The 23,787-nt window shown below is 37.2% G+C and overlaps 1 protein-coding gene across 2 annotated transcripts in view; it reads left to right on the forward strand.

Annotated features, from left to right (window-relative positions):
- The window catches only part of dcaf17 (ddb1 and cul4 associated factor 17), a 131,855-nt gene that overhangs the window by 46,851 nt on the left and 61,217 nt on the right, over nucleotides 1–23,787 (forward strand). For both annotated transcript variants that reach the window (XM_039757614.1, XM_039757615.1), the window contains exons 3-4: nucleotides 9,352–9,455; nucleotides 18,469–18,559. In XM_039757614.1, coding sequence (XP_039613548.1) covers nucleotides 9,352–9,455; nucleotides 18,469–18,559 — 195 coding nt within the window. The remainder of the gene's footprint in view (nucleotides 1–9,351; nucleotides 9,456–18,468; nucleotides 18,560–23,787) is intronic.

Here is a 23,787-nt window from a genome sequence, read left to right on the forward strand (position 1 = left end):
AGGCAGCTGAAGCGCTGCATTATGGGATCTGTAGTTTATTGTGTTACCAGCGCTTCATATACCCGGGCCATTAATAACAATAATACAGTATATAAAATGATCTCGTGGGCCGGATATAATTACTGTAAAAAGCACAGGGCACCAGTGGTGCATCTGCCAATTCTGATATTCTATGGCGAATGCCAATCGAGCTGCATGCTGCTGGGCAGTGAGCTCAGGGCCCATTAGAGGACGTGGGGCCCTTGGGTCACCCTCATGAAGTCTTTCTGGTTGTTTGGTCAGAGACATTCACACCAGTGGCCTGCTGGAGGTCATTTTGTAGAGCTCTGGAAATGCTCATCCTGTTTGTCCTTGTCCAAAGGAGCAGATACCAGTCCTGCTGATGGGTTATGGACCTTCTACGATCCTGTCCAGCTCTCCTAGACTAACTGCCTGTCTCTTGGAATCTCCTCCATGCCCTTGAGACAGTGCTGGGAAACACTGCAAACCTTCTGGCAATGACACACATTGATGTGCCATCCTGGAGAAGTTGGATTTCCTGTGCAACCTCTGTAGGGTCCAGGTTTCGCCTCATGCTAGCAGTAGTGACACTGACTGTAGCGAAATGCAAAACTAGTGAAAAAAACAGTCAGAAAAGATGAGGAGGGAAAAATGTCAGTGGCTTCCACCTGTTAAACCATTCCTGTTTTGGGGGTCATCTCATTGTTGCCCCTCTAGTGCATCTGTTGTTAATGTCATTAACACCACAGCAGCTGAAACTGATTAACAACCCCCTCTGCTACTTAACTGACCAGATTAATATCCCATAAGTTTCATTGACTTGATGCTGTACTCTGATTAAAAAGTGTTCCTTTAATTTTTTTGAGCAGTATATATTGTGTGTGTGTGTATATATATATATATATATATATATATAGATATATATATAGATACTATACTGTATATATGTTTGTGTGTGTGTGTATATATATATATATATAGACTCAAACCGATTATGACCGATTATGACAGCAGCAATCCAAGCTGTGAGAAAACACTAAAAAGGAGACGTGTCAGACGTCGTGGTACATTTTCTGATGCAGCTAGATGAAAACTACTACGTGACGCTGCCGCCAAATACACAAAACAATTACTTTGACAATCTTATTTTTAAAATGTTTCCTTTTCTTTTTCATAATTTCTTTAACACACGACTTCTCCGCTGCGAAGCGCGGGTATTTTGATATATATATATATATGACAGCAACACTCATAACAGTGACAAAACAATTACATTGACAATCATGTTACGTTATTTTCAAAATGTTTCCTTTTCTTTTGCTTTACTTCTTCAACACACTACTTCTCCGCTGCGAAGCGCGGGTATCTTGCTAGTATAGAATATTTGCTTGATACCCATGTAGATATTTAGCTGCAACTTCCAACGCACCAAAGGGCCCTGTAAAGTGATTTCCATCTTATTTTTCACTCTTGTTTTAACAGGCTTGCTAAGGTCACATAATGAGTTGATGGTTGGGAACTGAACTATTGTACCTGTAGTATATACCATGTTGCATTCATTAAAATTTTCCGTTTATTTCTTTCTATTTGCTGTTATGAATATTCAGGCAAAAACATAAGTAAATCAAAACAAAACTAACCATGTGGCATGAAAAGTTTACTATGATTTGGTCCATTGAGAGGAAACCACCTCCTGGGGGGCTGTGAAAGGTTGTTGTGCTGAACTATCAGGCATGGCTGGGCTTCTTTTAAAACGGTTGAATCTCATAATATTGGCATTTTGTATTTATCAAAAATTACATGTACAATATAAACTATTTTGATCAACACTCAAGAACGGTTTTGACTTGAAAAATGAATGTATTATTTATGTTTTTAAGCTTTTCTTCCATGCACCATAGACTGCAATGTTTTTTTAAGTGATAGAAAAATGGTTACCTTTGGAATACAATTTCGCATGACAAATGCGTATGCAGTAGTGCCTCGTACATCGAACTTAACTTGTTTCTGGCAGCCATTTGAACTCTGAATTGTTCCAACTCAATTTTTCCCATTAGAAATAATGGAAAGTGAATTAATCTGTTCCCAGACTCTAAACAATACCCATTCGATCAACTTAAAGAGCACATACACTTAATTTGTTGTAAAAAATAACACAAATGCCCTAAATAGTAAATTAAAACAAGAAAACAATAAATAAAATACGTAAATACTGCATAATCAAATTTAAACATATGAACGCAATGTCTCAGTGCTCTTTATTTTGCCACTTTGTTTGTCCTTTTGTGTATGTGTTGCTGTTCGTCATAATGACATTCTGCTGGGTGAATAATGCCTACAGCTGGCACGATTTTCTAAATATAGGACTATGCAGCAAGTGGACTCTTACAACTCAGTTTCTCCACTTCCATGACATCCCGGCAGACATAGCCAGGCATCCCCACCCATAGGAGATGGCATCACAGGGACATGAGGCAGAAGCAAGTATGCATGTTTTTCTCTACAACGTAAGATCCCTTGCAAATAAGATACACGAATTGAAGCTACAGGTTGCAGCTATAAGATCATTAAGGACATTTTCATTTTGCTAATTACAGAGACCTGGCTTCATTCACTCATTCCAGATATAGCTATCGAGTTCTGCCTGTATGTCAACAACAGCTGGTATACTAACACTAAGACTGTAAACGACAGATGACGTTTAGGTTCACTACATACTGTAAGTGCCATCTGTTGCTCCATTTTTTTCACGGCACTGGCAGTTTGAACTTAAAAGCATCTTTCGAACTCTGGATTATATTTCTCTTGAATTTAACATTCAAACTCTGGCAGTTCAAAGTTATAACCATTCAAAGTACAAGGTAACACAGTATAGCATGTTTTTGTAGAAATAACTTTGACAAGAAAAATACTGAACTTGTTGTTTAATAGCCTGTAAGTACACTGCATGCATCCATATTCACAAATTCACAAATTGCATTCGCTACTACATCTTTAGGTACATAACACAGAAAGCTGGAACAGTAAGCTTTCACTCACTCCATTATGGACTCTCTGAAAAATGCTGTGCTTAAACAGCCACAGCCCACCAAAACAGGCAAGAGTTGCCCTGTTGCATTTAGAGATTAGAAACTGCATTTGAATTGTCTATAAGTTGATAACGGATTGATTATGAGTATAAAGCTCATGTCACACAGCCATCCTCCGACGGCCATTTTGCTGCAATCTATACTAATAAAAGGCAAAGCCCTCACTCACTGACTCACTCACTGACTCATCACTAATTCTCCAACTTCTTGTGTGGGTGGAAGGCTGAAATTTGGCAGGTTCATTCCTTACAGCTTCCTTACAAAAGTTGGGCAGGTTTTATATCGAAATTCTACGCGTAATGGTCATAACTGGAAGCAGTTTTTCTCCATTTACTGTAATGGAGATGAGCTTCAACGCCGTGGGCGGAGTTTCGTGTGACATCATCACGCCTCCCACGTAATCACGCAGTACATAGAAAACCAGGAAGACCTCAAAAAAGCGCTGAAGAAAACATGCATTATATAATTCAGAAGGCCGCGAAACAATAAGAAGCGAGCGAGTGACATATACAACCGTATTGATGAGTTCTGCTACTTCGGAAACAAAGCACGATGTAAACCTACACTTTAAATTAAGTTCATAGACAGGCTGCCGCTGGCGTTTGTAATTTAGTGCCTGCCCATATAAGGCCGTCCGTCAGCGGCAATCCAATAGCAAACTGCCACGGGTAAATATTCACGGGTGAAGGACTGTGCTTAGAGAGGAAGATGAGATGGTCAGGGTGGTGTTTGACACAAACTCAGCGAAACTGCGAGAGAAAGTTTTAAGTGCCAGGACTAAGGTAACATTAAATACAGCCATGGACATAGCACGAGATGGCACCAGCACAGCTGGGAACCTTCATGCATGTACACGAGTGGCTCACGTGAACTGGCGCAGTGCACAGATAAAAGCAACAGTTCCAAAAGCGCTGAACAAAACCGAATTACACAATTGAAAAGGCAGCAAAAATATGAAGCGTCTGATAAGCATATTCATAAATGCAGCTACTGTGGAAACAAAGCACACGGTGGAAAAAGTCAATGTCCGCTAAAGGAAGACAGTGTAAAAAACCCGTGCATGCAGTGTGTCAGGTCTCAGATAAAGAAGAAGACGAGCTGTTTATTGATGCAGTAAGAAACGAATCGATGAATGAAACCTGTCATCTTTACAACGATTGACAAACACGGAATGTAACTTGAACACAACACATCCTACAAATACGAACCTGATTGAAAGAAATAATGATAATCAAATCCTTGATGACAGCAACACTCAGTAACACTCACAAAACAAATACTGTATATTGACAGTCATGTTAAGTTATTTTTAAAATGTTCCCTTTTATTTTCTACCTTTTTAACACACTACTTCTCGCTGCGATACGCGGGTATATATATATGTATATATATATCCCGCTCTACATACTCGAATAATGGATACTTTATTCGCCATCAATGATTGTTTTGGTAAAGCCATACTCAGTGTATTCATTAGATGAACGGTAAAAAGTAAGAGCGAGGAGGATGACTTATTGAGGCATGCAGGCTGTAGTCTTGCGTCAACTCTATCTGAATTGCGATCACATTTGAAAAATATATCTTTTCAAGTTCTATTTAGTCCATATGTGTCAAACTCAAGGGCGGGCCACATCCGCCCGCGTGTAATTATATCCGCCCCGAGATCATTTTATATACTGTATTATTGTTATTAAAGCCGGGTATATGAAGCGCTGGTAACACAATAAACTACAGATACCATAATGCAGCACTTCAGCTGCCTTGCTGAACACTTACCGCGTTAATCAAGTCTACCTTATGATGCTGCAAGTTATTGCGAAGCTAGAGTTATTGCGCACTGAGTTTGCACGGCGCTTTGGTGACTTTGAAGAACAAAAAAAGTTTGTCTACATGCGGCTCGAACCTTGTGCATGTTTGGTAGCACATATCTGTGTGAGAAGCTCTTCTCAGTGATAAAGACTAACAAAACAGCACACAGGAGTCGCCTCACTGATGAGCACCTGCAATCCATCCTGAGAATCTCCACAACACAGAACTTCACACCAAACAGAAACGAACTTGTGGCCAAAAAGATGCCAGGCGTCCAGCTCTAAAATGACATATGAGCAAAGACAACTGAATGATTTGATTTGTTATTGCACGTAAGAGCGGAGTCAACCGTTTTAACAAACAGCGTATTGCACTGATCTGAAATAGCTGTGTGTGTATATATGTAGATATGTATGTATATGTATATATATGTTTATATATGTGTGTGTGTATGTATGTATATATGTGTATATGTATAGATATGTATATATATATATATGTTTTTTGTGTGTGTATATATATATATATATATATATATATATATATATATATATATATATATATATATATATATATATATATATATATATATATATATATATATATATATATATATATATAACAAAAACACTCATCACTCACAACAGTGACAAAACAATTACATTGACAATCAGGTTACGTTATTTTCAAAATGTTTCCTTTTCTTTTCATTGCTTCTTTAACACACTACTTCTCCGCTGCGAAGCGCGGGTATTTTGCTAGTTTATCGATAATATCCACCCCTACACATTTAAAAAAAAAAAAAAAAACTGCAGTTCAATTTATCTGTTCACTAACTGTGGACACATTAGACATATTAATTCCTATCGGTCATCCCTAGCCCTCAAATTCATGAGACATTTTCAGAGAGGATGCAAATTTTCAGATGTAAAAATTAGATTATATAAGATAATGACAACATGACATCCTATACGATCACCATCGCCATCCCAATGATCTTTCTACATACAGTACAGGATGTTTGTAATATTAGATGTCTCACTGACTAAGAGAGGGATGTGCAGGAGTCCGCAGGATTGAGTTTAGAAATTTGTAGATTTATAGGCAGTCCTAGCAACTTCAGCATGCTGACTACATGCAAAATGAAGACGTCCAAAATTTTATAGATTTCAATCTCTTTTAGAAAGTTAGAAGACATATGTTCATAGATAGCAAACCAACCAAATGAAATAAGTTCATTTACAGAGCAAAACAAAGTTGTGATCTCAAAATAATTTATCAAAAGCCAGTCAAGAGAGTTTTGCGAGCTGATATCTAGTGTAGGTGGGGAAGAAAATAATGTCACCTTCTAACATTTACTTTTAAGAACATTCAATTTACAAGCTTTTTTATTCTCAATTGTAAAACAAGAACATTTTATTAATTTTTGAAGAAGGTTGTACAGCTGGTTATTTTCAATCACTTTAGGATTTTTCTTCCTACAGATCATTGTAAATAGATGTGCAAAAAGCCCATCTGATAACTCAGAATGAAAAACATGCAATGAAAAGAAGGGCACGCTATATGTAGCTGAGTTTTTTTCCAAAATTACCAAAGTTCAGCAGCTCTAGCATAAAAATGGGATTCAGCAAAAGCCTGACAAACTGAAATAATTCCATAGATAAAATATCTTCATTTTTAAAAGTTTTAGTTAAAATTAGGGCAGAGTGGTGGCTGTGAGGCTAAGGATCTGCGCTGGTATCCCGAAGATTGCCGGTTCGAATCCCCGTCACTGCCAAAATAGATTCTACTCTGCTAGGCCCTTGATCAAGACCCTTAACCTTCAGTCGCTCCAGGGGCGCTGCACAATGGCTGACCCTGCACTCTGACCCAAGGGGTATGCGAAAACTAACAAATTCCTAATATGAGAAATCGTATAAGGCGAAATAAAGAACAAAAAAAAAAAAACGTTCACACAAAAAAGAAAAAATTAAAATAGCAAAAAAAAAAAAGAAAAGTTCTGCTCAAAGCTTAAATCTTGTTGCGTTTCTTTAAGTTTTCTTATTCAGTTAAATCATTTCCAAACGTTTCTGAGCCATTTCAAAACGTTTCTGAACAATTTCTTAACGGTCAGAAAACTGTATTCCTATCCCATTTCTAAGTTGAAAATGGGTTGTTTAAGTCGCTGTGCACCGGGACCTGTTCTAAACAACAACTGACACAATCAACACACTGTATCTCAGTTATAGCAGGATGGTTCTATCTCTTACTAACTTCCAGAGAAGATTATACCATTGTCTTTGTCTATGAAAGTAAATTATATTCTATTCAAATTAAGCAAATTCTGATATGAGTTTAGCTAAAAGTTTTAACTTTCTAAGAATTGGCTCTTACACTATACACTAGTGGTCAAAAATTTTACAACACCTCATTTGTTCTACTTTGTCTTCAGAGTTAAACTATTCAAATGTAATGAATGACCTAAAATGGTGAAAAAGTAAGCAGTAAACTGCCAAAGATTTAATTTTAACATTTAGGTTAGCAAAAACTGAAAACCAGACATTTCAGAATATTACAAATGTTGTCTTATTAAGGGAATAACTATAGGTTACCACCTATACCACAGATGTTCTGCAGCAAATAAAGTAAATTAAGACTTGTAATTAGAAGCAAACAATTTGTACAGGTATCCCAACATCTGTTGATTACTTAAAACCCCTTTAATCTGTCTTAAAGCAGAGTTGGAAAAGACTGTGTTACTACACCCTCTAACATGCTATTTGGACAATACTACACTATACAATGTTGTAAATTCCAGTGATAATGGCAAGAAAATGGCAATTAACAAATGAGTGAGACAGAGCGTTATTACCTTTAGAAGTGTAGGCCTTTCATTTAGAGAAACTGCAAAAAAAAATCAAACTGTCACTGTGTCCAATGGTGTCCTACACAGTCCAAAGGCAATTGGAAGAAACTTGGATAGAAAGAGATCTGGCAGACCCAAAGTCACATCCCAGACAGAAGGCAAGTTTCTGACAGCCACCAGCTTGCGTGATCACAGGCACCTAACAGCACAACAGCTTCAAGCACAGCTTAACAGTGCAGGTCGACAAAAGCAAGTGTCAGTTTCTACTGTGAAGAAGAGACTTTGTGCTGTAGGTTTTAAAGGACGAGTGGCAGGAGGAAAGCCATTCCTTAAAGGACAAAATAGGGCCTTGAAATACCGGCTGTGGACTGCTGCAGACTGGAAGAAAGTCTTAAGGACTGACAAATCAAATCAAAACACGCAGGGTGTTTGTACACCATCAAGTTGTTGAAAAGATGGTTCCTCAGTGTGTGGCACCAACTGACTAACATTTGAGGAGGTAGTGTGATGGTCTGGGGTCCTTTTGCTGCAGGTAGAGTTGGTGACTTACACAGAGTTACTGGCATTCTTAATGAAAAGGGTTACCACAGTTTGGACATTATATCTGTTACTTTGACGAATCAGAGAAAAGCCAAGCAAAATGACACCTTTTATTGGCTAACTAAAAAGATTACAATATGTAAGCTTTCGAGGCAACTCAGGCCTCTTCTTCAGGCAAGATGTACAAGGCCTGAGTTGCCTCGAAAGCTTCCATATTGTAATCTTTTTAGTTAGCCAATAAAAGGTGTCATTTTGCTTGGCTTTTCTCTACATTCATAATGGCTAACACGGTACAACACCTGGGTACTACTTTGACGAATCAAACATTTTAATAAAACTTTGTACACTTAATGATTCCATGACTTATTTTTTTTTATTTACCATTGTTTATTTATTCTATTCTTTGATTCAATGAACCATTAAGATAATAAACTGCGTGCATTTCCATCCAAACTGAAAAAACAAAGGTGTTCTAAAACCTTTGCCTGGTATTGTATAAAGGATAATACTATTTTTGAAGAGGTCACATCTAAAAGGGGGGGGATAGAATTGTGTCACTGTGTTTAGCGCCATTTCCTCACAAATCTGATACCTTGGGTTTGCATCCTGTGCAATGTTGTTGCTTGTGGGAATTGTATAAATTTTATTGGTTTCTGTGTTCGTTTATCCTCATGGTTTCAGATTTTCCTTTTACTTTCCGAAAAATGAACATGTCGGGAAACTGGCAACTCTAAATTGAAGCTGTATGGGTGTTTACAAGAATTGGCCCCTCCAAGGTTTTTCCTGTGTTGTGCCTGATGCAACCAACGCAGGATGTAAAATATTTGGATTGGATTAAGCAGAATTGAGAATTTTGTTTTACAGTGGTATTTGAAGTTTGATAACCAATCAAAGTAAATGCGACAGTTTATTCAACTCATCATGTATTATAAATGATAGTATACCAGTCTAAGTGCTCAATTCTGTAATTCAAGTGACACTGTTAACTCGATAGTTTGTTTCTATCTCCTTTTACTTGCAAATAATTAGGCAAAACACTATTTTAAAACTATTTTACCTGTCTTTTAGGACACCACTGTATTCAAAAATGTGTGGATGAAGCGCTCAAAATGTCCTGTTGCTTACGAAAAAGGAAGAATTTTCTTTGAAAATTATCGATGCTGCTACAACAGGTAATCTTCCTCTACTGTTTTAAATCCAGGATTAATAAAGTGTCACTGATGTAATTCGCCTGGGTTAGGCAACTTGATTCTAGTGGGCTACCTTAGAAACAGGTTTTCATTTAGCCATTCTGATTATCAATATCTAAATTATAAAGAAAATAAATCGCTTCCAAGACCAGCCTCATGCTTTAATGATGTAGAACTGTTGTGCCCTCCAAGATACCAACATAGACTAGCAAATTAAATAAAATTAGCGGAGTTTTAATAATGAAAGTGTTCTGATACAATGCAAGAATTATACTAAATGACGGTACCTAAAATGAAAAAAAAAAAATGGAGCACACAATCTTACCAAAAAATATGTACGTACCAGTAATGGCGTACTGCACGATAACATGTAGTTAATACACTTGACTTGAGCATTCCTAGTTTTCATCCTCTTTCTCTGTACATTTTTCATTCGTTTACTCAGAGATTGATGCACTTGCTACTTCCTAAGCAGCTCTTCTTTTCTCCATCCTAGCGGCCCGCTTCTTCTCTTCTTTCTTCTGCAGCTGATTAAGTCAGTGTTTGTGTTGCAATTACTTAGCACGTTTTTCTTAATTTTTCACTTAAGCTGGCATTTAAGTCTTCAATCTGCCTCAAGAATGATTTAAAAAAAAAAAAAAAAAGAAGTAGAGGAAGTGACTGCAGACAGTTGATCCTAAAATAAAAATAAATAAAAAGAGTAATAAAAATCATCACCCCGAAAGCAGACAGTATAGGTCACATAGTATATGTGTACTCTAATTTCAGGTTAATAGATCAAAAGGTTTGCAAGCTACAGGTGATTTAAAATCCTGGACAGACAAACGGACAGCCACGGTAGCGTATTATATAAGAAGAAGTACGATGTATACTTGTATGAACTGTAAAGATGAAACAAACATTTCTTTCTCGCTGTTTGAAAAGCTGGCAACCAAGCTGTTCTCAGTACTATAAATACCTCAAAAAGAAGCACCAACAGCTGTTCACTCTGCCAGGTAGCCATTTTGCACTTCTTCCAACTCTATGAACTACTTCTAAAATCAGGGTCAATCCAGATACAGGAGGTCCTCGGGTTACAACGTCTCGACATGCAACATTTCGAGTTTACAACGCTCACTCCCATAAACACTTAAAGAAATTGAGACGTGAGAACGAATAAAGTTAAGGATTTTTTTTTACACTCCTTTATTTCTGTTACTACAGTATATTTATGTCCTTTTCATTTTTCTGTGGCTTAGTTGTGTTTCTATGTTCTAGATTGTGATTTTGCAAATGTGTTAGGATAGGTAAGTGACATAGCTAGGGTGTGTTGACTTACACCAAAATTCAGGTTACATCACTGTTGTAGGAACGGAACTGTGTCATAACCCGAGGACCCCCTGTATTGTGGATTCTTTCCAGTACAGCATCTCCTAGAGGCCTGTGGGTGTCTTTGACCCCTTTCTGATAGTCATAACACATAAAAAAATATATTTATAGATCTGCCTCCTTGCCAACATCCTCATCTTTAAAATAAGAAAGGTTTAAAACTGTCCGACAAAGGAGCAGTGCATACTCTCTTAAGGTCAGGAATGTTGTTATTGACCTGGCTTGGTAATGAGAATTCTTTGCATAATTATTAGCCTTGCTGCTATGTTTGGCAGCCTACAAACCCATGGACTGCACACCATCTGTTAATCTTTGTAAATTATTTTCTTCGTACATTTAGGTTTCGTGATAGACCAATTGGTCCTTCTGTTGATATCATTGCTCTGTTTTCTGTCTTTTCACTTTTGATCAGATCAACCCTTTTCTGAAAGGTTGTTTTTAAAACACAAATTTGGGATGATGAACCTACCTTATCATTCATCACAAATGCCTTTCCTTTTCACAAACTGGTGCTTTGGCTGAAACATAGTTATTCATTTAGTGTTTGTTTTTTTTAATTTAGGCAAAGATGATGCCCTCATTTAGGGGTGGGTGATATAAGCAAAATTATATATCCAAAACTTTGGATGGTAATAGTTTATATTAAAATATACACCTAAAAATCTAAAAATGTCTAAAATTATGTAGCTCGTACTTAATCCACAGGAAAAAAGTACCGGAGTCTTTTTTAACTTAATTAAACAAGATTTATTCTTTATTTATTACTTCTTCTAAACTACAATTAAACAAATCAAAGAACAAATTTACCAAATAATAAATACAGTACTGTTTTAAAATGAAACCTCTCTTTCAGCAATATAAAACTCTCAAATATAAGGTCTGCAGTGTGCCACCACATGAGTAATATTAATACACAGCTTGGAATACGAAGTACTTAGGCAGCATCAAAGTGTGCCAAGTGTCTGAGGAACAGCAAAGTTGTTAGTATACAAGTGCAGAGCCAGCACCAGTTTGACATGGCGAAAGGAGAACACACAAGTTGGTATGTTGTGAACAATTGGTGTGAAGACGGCTGCAATGAAGAGTGCAGCATACATCAAATCGACGATGGCCGTTTACTTATGTTTTCCAAGTTGTATGTAAAAATCACAGGACACATACGGCATACGATACCTGACAATGTATGCCAAAGTAAAAAATAAACCAACTTTCTTTGCATGTGTATGCATCTGCCATAAAAACATGTGGGTGTGATTAAGTACATGCACCAGCAATTTGAAATAGCTGTTCTCAAATTATATTCATAAAAAGCCAACTTGTTAGTAGCCAAGTACCATGTCCCATCGTTCCTTTCATGTTCACAGACAGTATGTTCATTCTAGCATTTGCATACATCATAAAGTCTATGGAAACATTGTGGGTGAACTTCCTCTGTGTTTTTTACATGCACTTCTCACTATTCAGGAATAGCCACATTGCATGTTCTCATTTCCAGGCATCAACTTGATGCTGGCAGTGTACTTTGTATTCCAAATGTGCAAAACATTGCACTGCAATTTTAGGTGAGTTTACACCGTTTTGTAGTTAACTGAAGAAACTAGAGCACCAATAGTCTTTAGATCAGCATGTGATTTTTTTATTACATGTTTTGAAAGAATATCAGAATTACATTTATTGTCCAAGTATGCGCGCATACAAGGAAACTGTTGACTCTCCAAGTATAAGTTACATAATTTGACATACACATAACTGTTAATCACACACCTGGGATAAAAATGAAAAAGACAGACGACAATGTAAATATATATTTTATGTATATGTATATTTATGTGTGTATTTTTATGTCCGACGACGATCTTCATAAGTTGCACTACAAACGTTTTCAAGATTTTCGTCATTCCTGATTGTGGAAGGTTGTCCAGATCTTGGTTGCTCTTCAAGTGATATTTCCCCTCATTTGAAATGCGAAAACCACTCGTAGACTTGTTTTACTTAAAGCTTCCTCTTTAAATGCAGTTTGAAGAATCACTACAGATTCATCAGCTTTTTTCCCTAAGAGAAAACAAAATTTAATGCAGACTCGCTGTTCTTTATGATCACCCATCACAGAAATCGCAGAACACGTTTAATAAGCCCCAAGAACAACCGACACGGAGTGCCGTACAAACAATACTGAGCACTGGCACTTGTCAGACTGCCACAGAATACTGTAAGTATGCTACACCTAGCAGAGAAATTCGAATAAATAAGTCTAGACTGCATGCCAGTTACAGATTCCAGTTATTTTAGGGTACCCCTTATATATATAATTATAAAAAATCATATAATGAAATGTATTACCAGGAACACAACGGGGACGTAGCAACTTATTGTTTACATTATGTTTACATGTTATTGTTAAACTAATGTTATATAAATTAAAATTAAATTAATAATAGTTATTTAAAGAATATGGATTATATTGAATACAGTTTTTAATTATGTGTACACATTTATACATTTCCATGATACAAAAAATTTGGATGGTTGTTTAAATAAAATACTACTTCCGGTTGAGAAATTTTGTGTTTGTTTTTTTATCATTATAAATATCTATACAAAATTTGAATCATCTGTCTGTAATTATAACCATTGTTTACTTGAGATTCACAAACTTACTCAGTTAAAGAACGGACGTGGCCCAAAAGTTGAGAGGATTCCTTATTTTAAATATAAAGCAAGTGTGCAAAATCTCATTAACCGAGTCAAGATTCATTAAATTCTTGAGGTCGAATTTTTTCATGATTCTTAGACTTTCTCTATCCTACATATATGAGAAAGTAAAAAAGCAGGTCAGACTAGTCCATCATTTTAGAAAGCATATCCCAGGACATTCTTACTAAAAATGGGTGTAAGAACTCTACAAGTTCAAAAGGCTTTTGTTTACACATTTGGATTGGTGCCCGTCAGACCTATTTGTAAACTCCAATAACAGGCATGGGATTTTTAAAAATCTATAATAATAAAAGGCAAAACCCTCACTCACTCACTCACTCATCACTAATTCTCCAACTTCCCATGTAGGTAGAAAGCTGAAATTTGGCAGGCTTATTCCTTACAGGATACTTACAAAAGTTAAGCAGGTTTCATTTCGAAATTCTACACGTAACGGTCATAACGGTCGATAACGGTCAACAACGTCTGCCATGTTGAACTTTCTTATTTATGGCCCCATCTTCACAAAATTTGGTAGGCGGCTTCCCTGCGCTAACCGAAACTGCTGTACTTACTTATTTCGATGGTATGACGCCACTGTCGGCCGCCATATTGAACTTTCCAACGTCACCAATTTTCAAACTTCCCGTGTAGGTAGAAGGCTGACCCCATCTTCACGAAATTTGGTACGTGGCTTCCCTGCGCTAACCAAAACCGATGTACGTACTTATTTCAGTGGTATGACGCCACTGTCGGCCGCCATATTGAATTTTCCAAAGTCACTAATTCTTCAACTTCCCGTGTAGGTAGAAGGCTGAAATTTGGCAGGCTCATTCCTTACAACTTACTTACAACAGTTAAGCAGGTTTCATTTCGAAATTCTACGCTTAACAGTCATAACGTTCAACAACGTCCGCCATGTTGAACTTTCTTATTTATGGCCCCATCTTCTCGAAACTTGGTAGGCGGCTTCACTGAGCTAACCGAAACCAATGTACGTACTTATTTCAGTGGTATGATGCCACTGTCGGCCGCCATATTGAACTTTTCAACAGTCTTTGTTACTTATGGGCCCATCTTCAAGAAATTTGGTACACGGGTTCCCAACGCTAACTGAATCCTACTTACGTACATTTATACGTCCATAGCCTGCAGCTCGGTCGCCGTGTGAGGCGGCGTTGGGTCCCCCATCCCAATGCCTCCCACGTTGTTGGCTCCCTGCCTATATATAAGACCGTCCGTTTCTACATTCCCTTCCTTGCTTCGCCATGGGATTCACGTCTCCCTACTGATAACTACAGCCTTTTTATTTAATCCACGGCTTCTCCGCTGTTTTATTGTTTGTTTATTACAATTATAGTTATTGTGTAGGTATTTTACACGTACCTTACATTGCTCAGGTACCCATTTCCTTTATCATTCCAACCCCCATTACCATGTCTATCGAGATGATCATATTGCACGGCCATATCAGGCTCACTCTTGATATCCGGAAGAACGTTGTGTCTTATGTATTGAATGACTGGGACAGGTTCAAGGTGTGGACTGATGATTGTACAGGAGATAATTATACTACACAGGAGCACTATAAGAGTGAAATGCTTAAGCCCTTCACCTATGATTCTGCATGTGAGTTGATGGCTGCCACTGAATTGTTCGGTTGTTGCTTTCAAGTGTACTGAATTGATGTTTATGAATGTTTAAACTCTCAAAAGCTGGATGTGATTTTATCAATGAAACCGGTTGTGTGCTTACAACGCTTGATAGATGCCAAATGTCACTTAAACACAACAAATCCTGCAAACACTGTCGTAATTGAAACAAACCATGAAACTCAAACCGATTATGACAGCAGCAATCCAAGCTGTGAGATTTGAGACAAGATTACTGTTCACATGGCCAACTGTACGTTGCATCCTTAAGAGTAAGCTCAGCGCACAGCTTGGTCATGTTACAACCAGAGGGCCGAACTGACAACATGGTATACAAAGAGATCCTTAACAAATAATTATTGGCATATTTTCCCTCAGTTTAAAAAGGTTTACTTTTCTTCTTAATAAAATTTTTAATGCAGTACTTCGCCGCTGCGAAGCGCAGGTTTTTTGCTAGTAAAAAATAATTCATTTAAGAGCACTATTTTTCATGGCAAACTATTGTAAACTATGGCTGGTAAAAATCATTTTGATTTGTGATTCTATGCCCAATTTGTGATTTAAAGTAATGTTTCCACCCCTGCACAACCTTTGATTTATGTGTATTGAGGGTTAATCCCAGATGGGGAACTAACTGTGGAGAGCACTGTGGGCCTTTACCTTTTTTATTTCCCCGTGTTCCTTAATATAGTAGATTGTATAGATTGACTTGACCTTTTTTGTCTTGTCTATGTAACTGGGCATCGGAGGATGTTTACTTACCTTACACTCTATAAGAATAGATGAATTACATGAGTTAAGGCAAGAGTTCAGTTAGATAGATAGAACTTCATTTGTCCCTGGGGGAAATTTTACTTTTTACAGAAGCTCTTTAAATAAATAAATACATAGGTAGGTAGTTAAATAAATAAATATACACATATGGTCTGAATACATACTGTAATGATTATAAAGCAAGAAAATTAAAAAGAAAGAAAACTTCTGATTTGGCAGTTACAGTCTCAGTGAGGCATTATGCAGGTGTGTTGCTGTTGGTATAAAGGACCCCCGTAGCATTTTCTGACACACTTCTGCTAAATGGTTTTGTTGGGTGAAAGTACTCAGTGATAATTTGTCAGAAAGAGGATGTGCATTGTTCATAATGGCACTTAGTAGAGGAGGAGAGAAAACAAAACTATCTCCAGGGGATTCAGAATGTGTCCTATAACTGAGCTTTTAATTATCTTGTTGATTTGGTGGGCCTCTCATGAATTTATGTTACCACCCGAGCATACCACAGCATAGAAAATTGTCCTAGCCATCACAGAGTTATAGAAGATGTGAAGGATGTGGGAATGGAAGATGGAGCCATCAAGTATGTCCACATGGCTCTTATATATTAAATATAATACAGCAGAGGAAGCACTACTAGCAATAGGTTAGCTAATAAAAACAATTAGCATTTGTCATGTTATCACATTCAATGTATATTTAAAATACAAACTTTTAAATGAATGTTCACCATTTAGTAAAACTTTTCACATCATGGATATGTGGCATTCCTTCTACAGTATGTATGTATGTTCACATTTAAGGCTAAACATGCAAAAAATAATCACCTGTCTGATTCAGCTCCATACTGTTGTTATCACAGCTGTTCCTCCTGTTATAAAGTTCAAGTTTTTTTCAGTTCTGAGAGTTACCTTACTATGTTGCAGCTCACATAGTCAGTAGTTGATTGTTTGCAAGATGCATTCACTCAGGGTCAATGTAATAAATATGCATGGCAGAAGAAAACTAAAGTACCTGGAGGAAAACCTACACAGGCACAAGGAGAGCTGGCAATTGTATCTAGGACTCTAGAGCTGTGCAACAGCGCCATCCCACTCCATGAAAACGCAAGTGTTATAAATAAATCAATAGAAAAAAAGAAAATATTTAGTAGTACTCTGTGTCAGTTATCATTATTTACTGGATGAGCAGTTTTTTACATTTTATCTCCAAGGGGCTAAATGTTTGTTCTTTTTCCAAGCTGGAGTGGTACACAGTAAACGAAAACTGATCATACAACTACATGATATTCTTGGATTTACACCATTGAAGAAATCTGCTGAGGTAGTTCTTTGCATTTACCAGTTAAAGCTTGACCAATTAAAAGTTTGTCATTTTGCCATCTCCTTAAAGGACAAGTATCCTTATTATATGGGGTGGTAATAATGGGTTATATTCGGTTATGAAATATAGTGACGTATAGTACTCAATGCATATATACTTCACTGATACAGGCACCATGGGTAAATAAAAGTCTTAATTGTTTATCCTCTTGATCTTTTTCTCAAAATATTAACAAAAATCTAAACTTTAATTGAAAGGAAAACACTTCTTATCATAAAACAAATATTTTTCTCAAATGTATGTGTGCCACAGTTATTGACACACTTTCATTTAATACTTTGTGCCGCCCCCCCTTTTGTCAACATAAAGAAATTAATGGAGGGTTCTGTACTGAATGTATATAAAGAACATGCGGTGTCAACTAATTTCTTTCACTGTAAGATAGCAGCTAACCTAATAACTGATTTTTAAACAAATCTCACCTCCATTCTCTTCCTGCAACAGATACCTCCAAAAATACTGATAGCACCCACAACTTTGTGCTGAACCAGTATTTCCATCCATCATCCAACCCACTATATCCTAACTACAGGGTCACGGGGGTCTGCTGGAGACTATCCCAGCCAACACAGGGTGCAAGGCAGGAAACAAACTCCGGGCAGGGCACCAGCCCACCGCGGGGCATACACACCCATACACATTAGGGACAATTTAGGATCACCAATGCACCTAACCTGCATGTCTTTGGACTATGGGAGGAAACCGGAGCACCAGAGGAAACCCACGCAGACACGGGAAGATCATGCAAACCCAGGAATCCTAACTGCGAGGCGGCAGCGCTACCCACTGTGCCACCATACCGCCCCACACCAGTATTTAGGAGAAATATTTAAAAAAAAATACTGTGCCTGGTTCTTTTAAGTGTGACATTAGGAAAATGAGTAAAATTAAATGTTTTGTTGCCATAGCAGAGAAAGCAAACAACAAGTCGCCATGGACGGTGCCGTCTCACCACAGGCACAAGGTAAATGTTGATTATTAAATTGGCTGCAATGAAAACACATTCTTTTCTGCTGTTTTGTTTTTTCTTTTTTGTGTTGAATGGTGCATTTGGGAGTATAAATGTCTGACATGGTTTTGAAACTGGTGATGTAAATAACAATCAATTGAAATTGCTTTTCTTGCAGCATTGGTGTGAAACCTCATCGACTCTATGAACTGCCTAAGTGCTCAAAGGTGGAAAAGATTCAGGATGCCTTACTGTGTGAATGCCCTATTGTGAGTTTTCTGAAATATTTTTCTTACTGAAATTTATGTAGAATAGATGTTATTTATATAAGGCTCTGTACACAAGAAATGTTTAATTAATTTGACTAAACTTGCCTTCCTCTAGAACCAAAAAGGAAATAATATTGGAAAATGTTAACTGATAACTTGGCAGCGCCACATGCAGACTAACATATTGATATAATCAACACAAAAGGTGCTTTGCACTGAGTTAGACAAAGGCCATGCCCATTTTAACGTGGTGTATTATTCAGGCTTCTTGATATCTTAATTTCTAGTACTTCATTAATTTATTGCTGAAGATTAATATAGTCTTGTTTTGCCTGGCTTGGTAGGCACTTGACTTTCACTAGTTTGCCAGTTCATTTCTTGCTGTCAGCTCACTGAGAAAGCCACTCTGCCACATAGTGCCTGTAAGAAATATTTACCCCTTTGGAAATGTTCACATTTTATCACTTTACATTGATTCACTGTGGTTTTAAGTTGGCTTTTTTGACAATGATTACCAGGAAAATACTATTCACTTTGACATTAAAATTTATGTAAAGTGATTAAAATTAATTACAAATATAAAACATAAAATAATTGATGGATTAAGTCAGTATTTAGTAGGTGCACCTGTGTGCTCAGGTCTCTCTCTCTCAACTTTTCAAATCTGAAAGCAACCATTTTTCCCATTCTTCTTTGTAAAACTGCTTAAGCTATGTCAGGTTGTATGGGGCTCGTGAGTAAACAGCCTTTGTCAAGTCCTGCCACAAATTCTCAGTTGGGTTGAGATCTGGACTTCTAAGTGGCCACTCCAGGACATTAACGTTGCGCTTTTAATGTAGTTTCTGTGCAGCTTTGGCATTATGCTTGTCTTGTGGGAAAACAAATCCTCTCCCAAGGTGCAGATTTCTTACAGACTGCATCAGGTTTTCCTCCAGGATTCCCTCTTTATTATATGAATGTTGTGCGTTCATTCTGTGTTAAATTTTTTTACTGAGCATGAGGCATGTTTTTTCCCCAGACATTTTGTACCTATTTTAGGTTTTGAACAATGGAGAATTCTTTTTCGAGTGGAACATTGTAACGCACCGGATCCCATTTTTGCCTCAGTGGTGACAGCGATTGGAGAAACTGGATGTGCCAGTTTATGCAAATTAAACCATCTGCAGGAGCAAAGTGAAAGGAGGAGTTTTTGGGGAAGCTCAAAGAAGACCCCTTTAGTAAGCACACTGTAGGTGTTTAACAGGTGTTGTGGCTGTGAGCGTAGCCAATTTTCCACAAGTGATCCAGTAAAAAAGTTATATAATATATATATTCCACATACATCTTACATACAACCTTGTGGCAATACCGACATGGGGACTACAATTCCCATCAGCCGAAGTGGTGTTCCTGGTGATTTCATCAGCGCGCAGAAAGCTTAAATAAGAACATCGGCAAACACAGCATGTCATCAAAGGTAGCAACTACTCCATTTTTTTTCCTCAACCACTTCAGGATTCGAATTTCATTGTCTAGCTGGATCACAGCATTTTTCTTTTTTGTGTCCTCTTGGAATGTGTTTAGACATGTTGCCATTTGCAAAACTCACTTCCCACCATTTACTTTAAGATGGACACTTCTCTGAGAAAGATGTAGCCAGAACAAATGTATGCAGTGTTTTCAAATAGACATCTTCCTTTATTTCTTTCTTTATACACCCCACCCAAAAAAAAAATTAAAAATCTCCCATATACCTGTTTTTATTCAGTTTCACTATTGCAGACTCACACAAAAAAATGTAATGTATTTAGAAGGAAACTGGGCTGTTTTGCTTTTCATTACCTATTGTGATGTCATATTTGACATAATATACGAAGTGAGATTCTGGCGGCCGGACAGTGGTGGTGTTATGCGCTTGGCCATACATGCACTTCATTTAATCTTGTTCACCATATGTGACAATAAATCTGAAATAAATTGATTGCACTGGATGTAGCTTTATGTTTTTGAAAAAGCCAATGCTGTTGTTCACCTGCATATCATTAACTTTGCATTACCAATCAATAACTGGTGTTAAGCACTTTTAGAAAAAGAAAAAAAAAAACACTCCAAATTAACTAATGGCACAATGAAGCACATTTTTTTCCTTTAGCTGGTGAAGATGTTGTTTTTAGGAATGTGATAAGAAGAGAACAGGGTGGTGCTTTTGAGTGAGTAAAAGCTGTAACGACTCGGACCCAACATGCTGAAATGGGCCAATTGCTTCCGTTAACCTTCCTAACTGTAATATCTCACCCTGAAGTGCCCTGTTTTAGACACATTTTGAAATTATCAGCTCTAACAGTTAAATACAAATAAATACAGTATGTGAGAGAGAAAAAATGCTACAAAGCAACATCAACACAGAGAAATATACAAAAAAGAGAGTCAAAAAGATTGAAAAACAGCAACAATCACTTTCTTCCCCCACCACCAACACACAATAACCCCTATACTTGAAAATAAAAATGTTTACCCACAAATCCAAAGTTCCAGTTAACTCTTAACAACAGGTGAATGAATTGTAGGATGCTGGCCAACCCAAAAAGTTGACATCTTAACTGTAAAATGTTTCACAGTCAGTCTGCACCGTTGTTTTCATGAGCTCACCTGAGTCTGCTAGTTATAACAGAATGCAGAATTCACATTCCTTGAGCAAATCGCTGACCGCCACCTCTAAAGACAGGTCTTTTGAAGCTGCAGAACCTTTTCCCATGGCCCGGGCAATGCTGATCCATTTAGTTAGATCTTTTTCATATTTTTTCTCTCGATGTCTGCTGTTCTTTTCCTTTTGAAAAATGGAGCGATTTATGCTAATTCCATCAGAAAAAGAAACCGGATGTGCCGCCTTCCAGGGTGCCACTGTCAATCACAGGATATATAGGCTATCCTAATACCCACACAAGCAGACCAGACAGACAGCAGAAATCATACATTTTTTTATGTGGCAGCGCTACAAAGTAATTAACTTTTTTTTAATTTTTTGGTACATTTATTCAAACCCATTAGTAATGAACCATTACAAATTTAATGCTTTGATCTCAAGAGAGTCAACATTTTTAGCAGTTTTTAATCTTTGAATGAATCAACTCTAAATCACCTTTATAACGTTACTGAATGCCCTTTAATACAGAGTTCTGCTTGCTATATCTTTCATGCCAGCACCACAAAGGACTCCCCACCACAATTGTAGATGTTTTCCACAATCCGTGCTGTTCATAGTTCACAAAGCATTCAGCTCATCATATGGGCCATGTAAATGTGAACCCATTTAATGTAATTTCTTTTTGAAACAAGTTAAAGGAAAACACTATTTTTTTTTCTACTTTATTGTTTGGATATTGGTATGGGAAAATTAAAAATCTTGAAAATACATTTGAAAAACATGAAAAAAATACTTGGATTGAAAATCATAGACGTATAATAATAAATTTTACATATGTGCAATATTCACATCATTCCTCCTTATTATCCGTTTCAGTGCAAAAGAATACACTGTAAGAATACAGGACACTGTTGAGTCCTGTAAAACTGTTTTGTAGTGACATTCAACAAGAGCCAAGTCAATAGGAAAAAGAAGAATTGATCTTCTGCAGAAATGTTTCACTCATGGACAATTGTGTGTAGCATGCTCAAAAGCAAGTGGCACCCCTGAAGTAATAATATTATTCCCTGGTAAATAAAATAGAATTAAAATACAATACATAAGAGCAGTCAGTTAGTAGAGCACAGTACTTCTGATACATCTGAATAACCAATAACAATATAAAACAGGGATATTTTCTTAGAAAATGTCCTGAGTGAAACTGGGTAACATAGCTTGTCTGTTTGTGGTGCCAAAGTTAAGGTCTTATTTATGAGCAAAGAAGGAATGGGGCTGTCAGAAGTAAGGGCTTGATCCCTTTCCTGCCATGGTTTCAGCAAGGTGACATGGTAAACCCATTCTCTTAGCCCACAATTAGGTTGCTTTACCAAATAGTCAACAAGACCCTTTCTCTCCTTAACTTTGTAAGAGCCCTTCAAGTGTGCCAGCAATTTAGAATGTGAGGTGGGAACAAGCACCATGATGCAAACTCCTGGGCAGTCCTATCAATGGGCCTGTGCTGTTTGCACTTTCTCCATATGTTCTTTTAGGATGGGTTGAATTTTTTTATTGAATTTTTTAAAAGCAAGTAACATTCCATACAAACAAGTCAAACTTACCAAAACTAAATTCAATTCAACTTTTTCCCAAGAGAAAGAGAGGCCAACATCCAGAGTAAAACTTTTTAAGGGTAGAAAAAGAGGAAAGATAACCGTTTTCCCCAATATAAAGGCTATTTCTAAAATGTTATTGATTAGATCCTGCCATGTTTTAAAGGTTGGGTTGAATTTTCAAAAATCTGTCGCTTAACTGCACAATACATTCCAATATATTTGTGAAAGAAACTTCCTTTTCTTCCCAACTTTCTTTTAGTACATCCAGTAAGCCTTGGGGCCACCGCTCATAAAGTAATTCAAAAGGGAATACCTGTAGATGCCTGGGGAACTTCCCAGTATGCAAACTATATGAGGGGGAGTAAATGATCCCAGTTCCTCACATCCTCACTGACCAGCTTGCGTATTATTTGCTTGAGGGTTTGGTTAAACTGCTCCACTAGAGCATCAGTTTGAGGATGGCATACTGAAGTGTTTAAGTTCTTGATCTTGAGTAATTTGGAAACTTTTCTGAATGTAACTGAGGTGAAAGGCGCCTCCTGGCCTGTTAAGACTTCTTTGGGGATGCCATCACACGCAAAGACCCCTACTAATGCCTGTGCAATGTTCTTGGAAGTGGAAGTGATAATAAGTAGCATAACCAGTTGGGACTAAAATTTGTTTATGTCCTCCAACTGATGGTTCAAGTGGTCTCATAATATCAACCCCTATTCGCTTGAAGGAAATGTCATCCAAGGCAATCGCCCACCCCCGGGTTTGGTTTATCGGATATACAATTTAAAGACATTATTTTCATAAGAACAGGTTACATATGCATTATTTTCACTTTTACTTTAAAAATTTGGTAAAAATAATATTTGGAATTTTCTTCAAGATCGCATTGAATTTTGATTCTGTGTTTTGACTTGCATCGTGACAACCCAACATATAACTGCCTATGAGTGTGAATATCGTTTCTTTCTCTCTAATAAAGAAAATGACTTTTTCGAATGTTTGTCCATGCTCTTTCTTCT

The sequence above is a fragment of the Polypterus senegalus genome, chromosome 6 (genome assembly GCF_016835505.1).
Source record: "Polypterus senegalus isolate Bchr_013 chromosome 6, ASM1683550v1, whole genome shotgun sequence".
NCBI lineage: Eukaryota > Metazoa > Chordata > Cladistia > Polypteriformes > Polypteridae > Polypterus > Polypterus senegalus.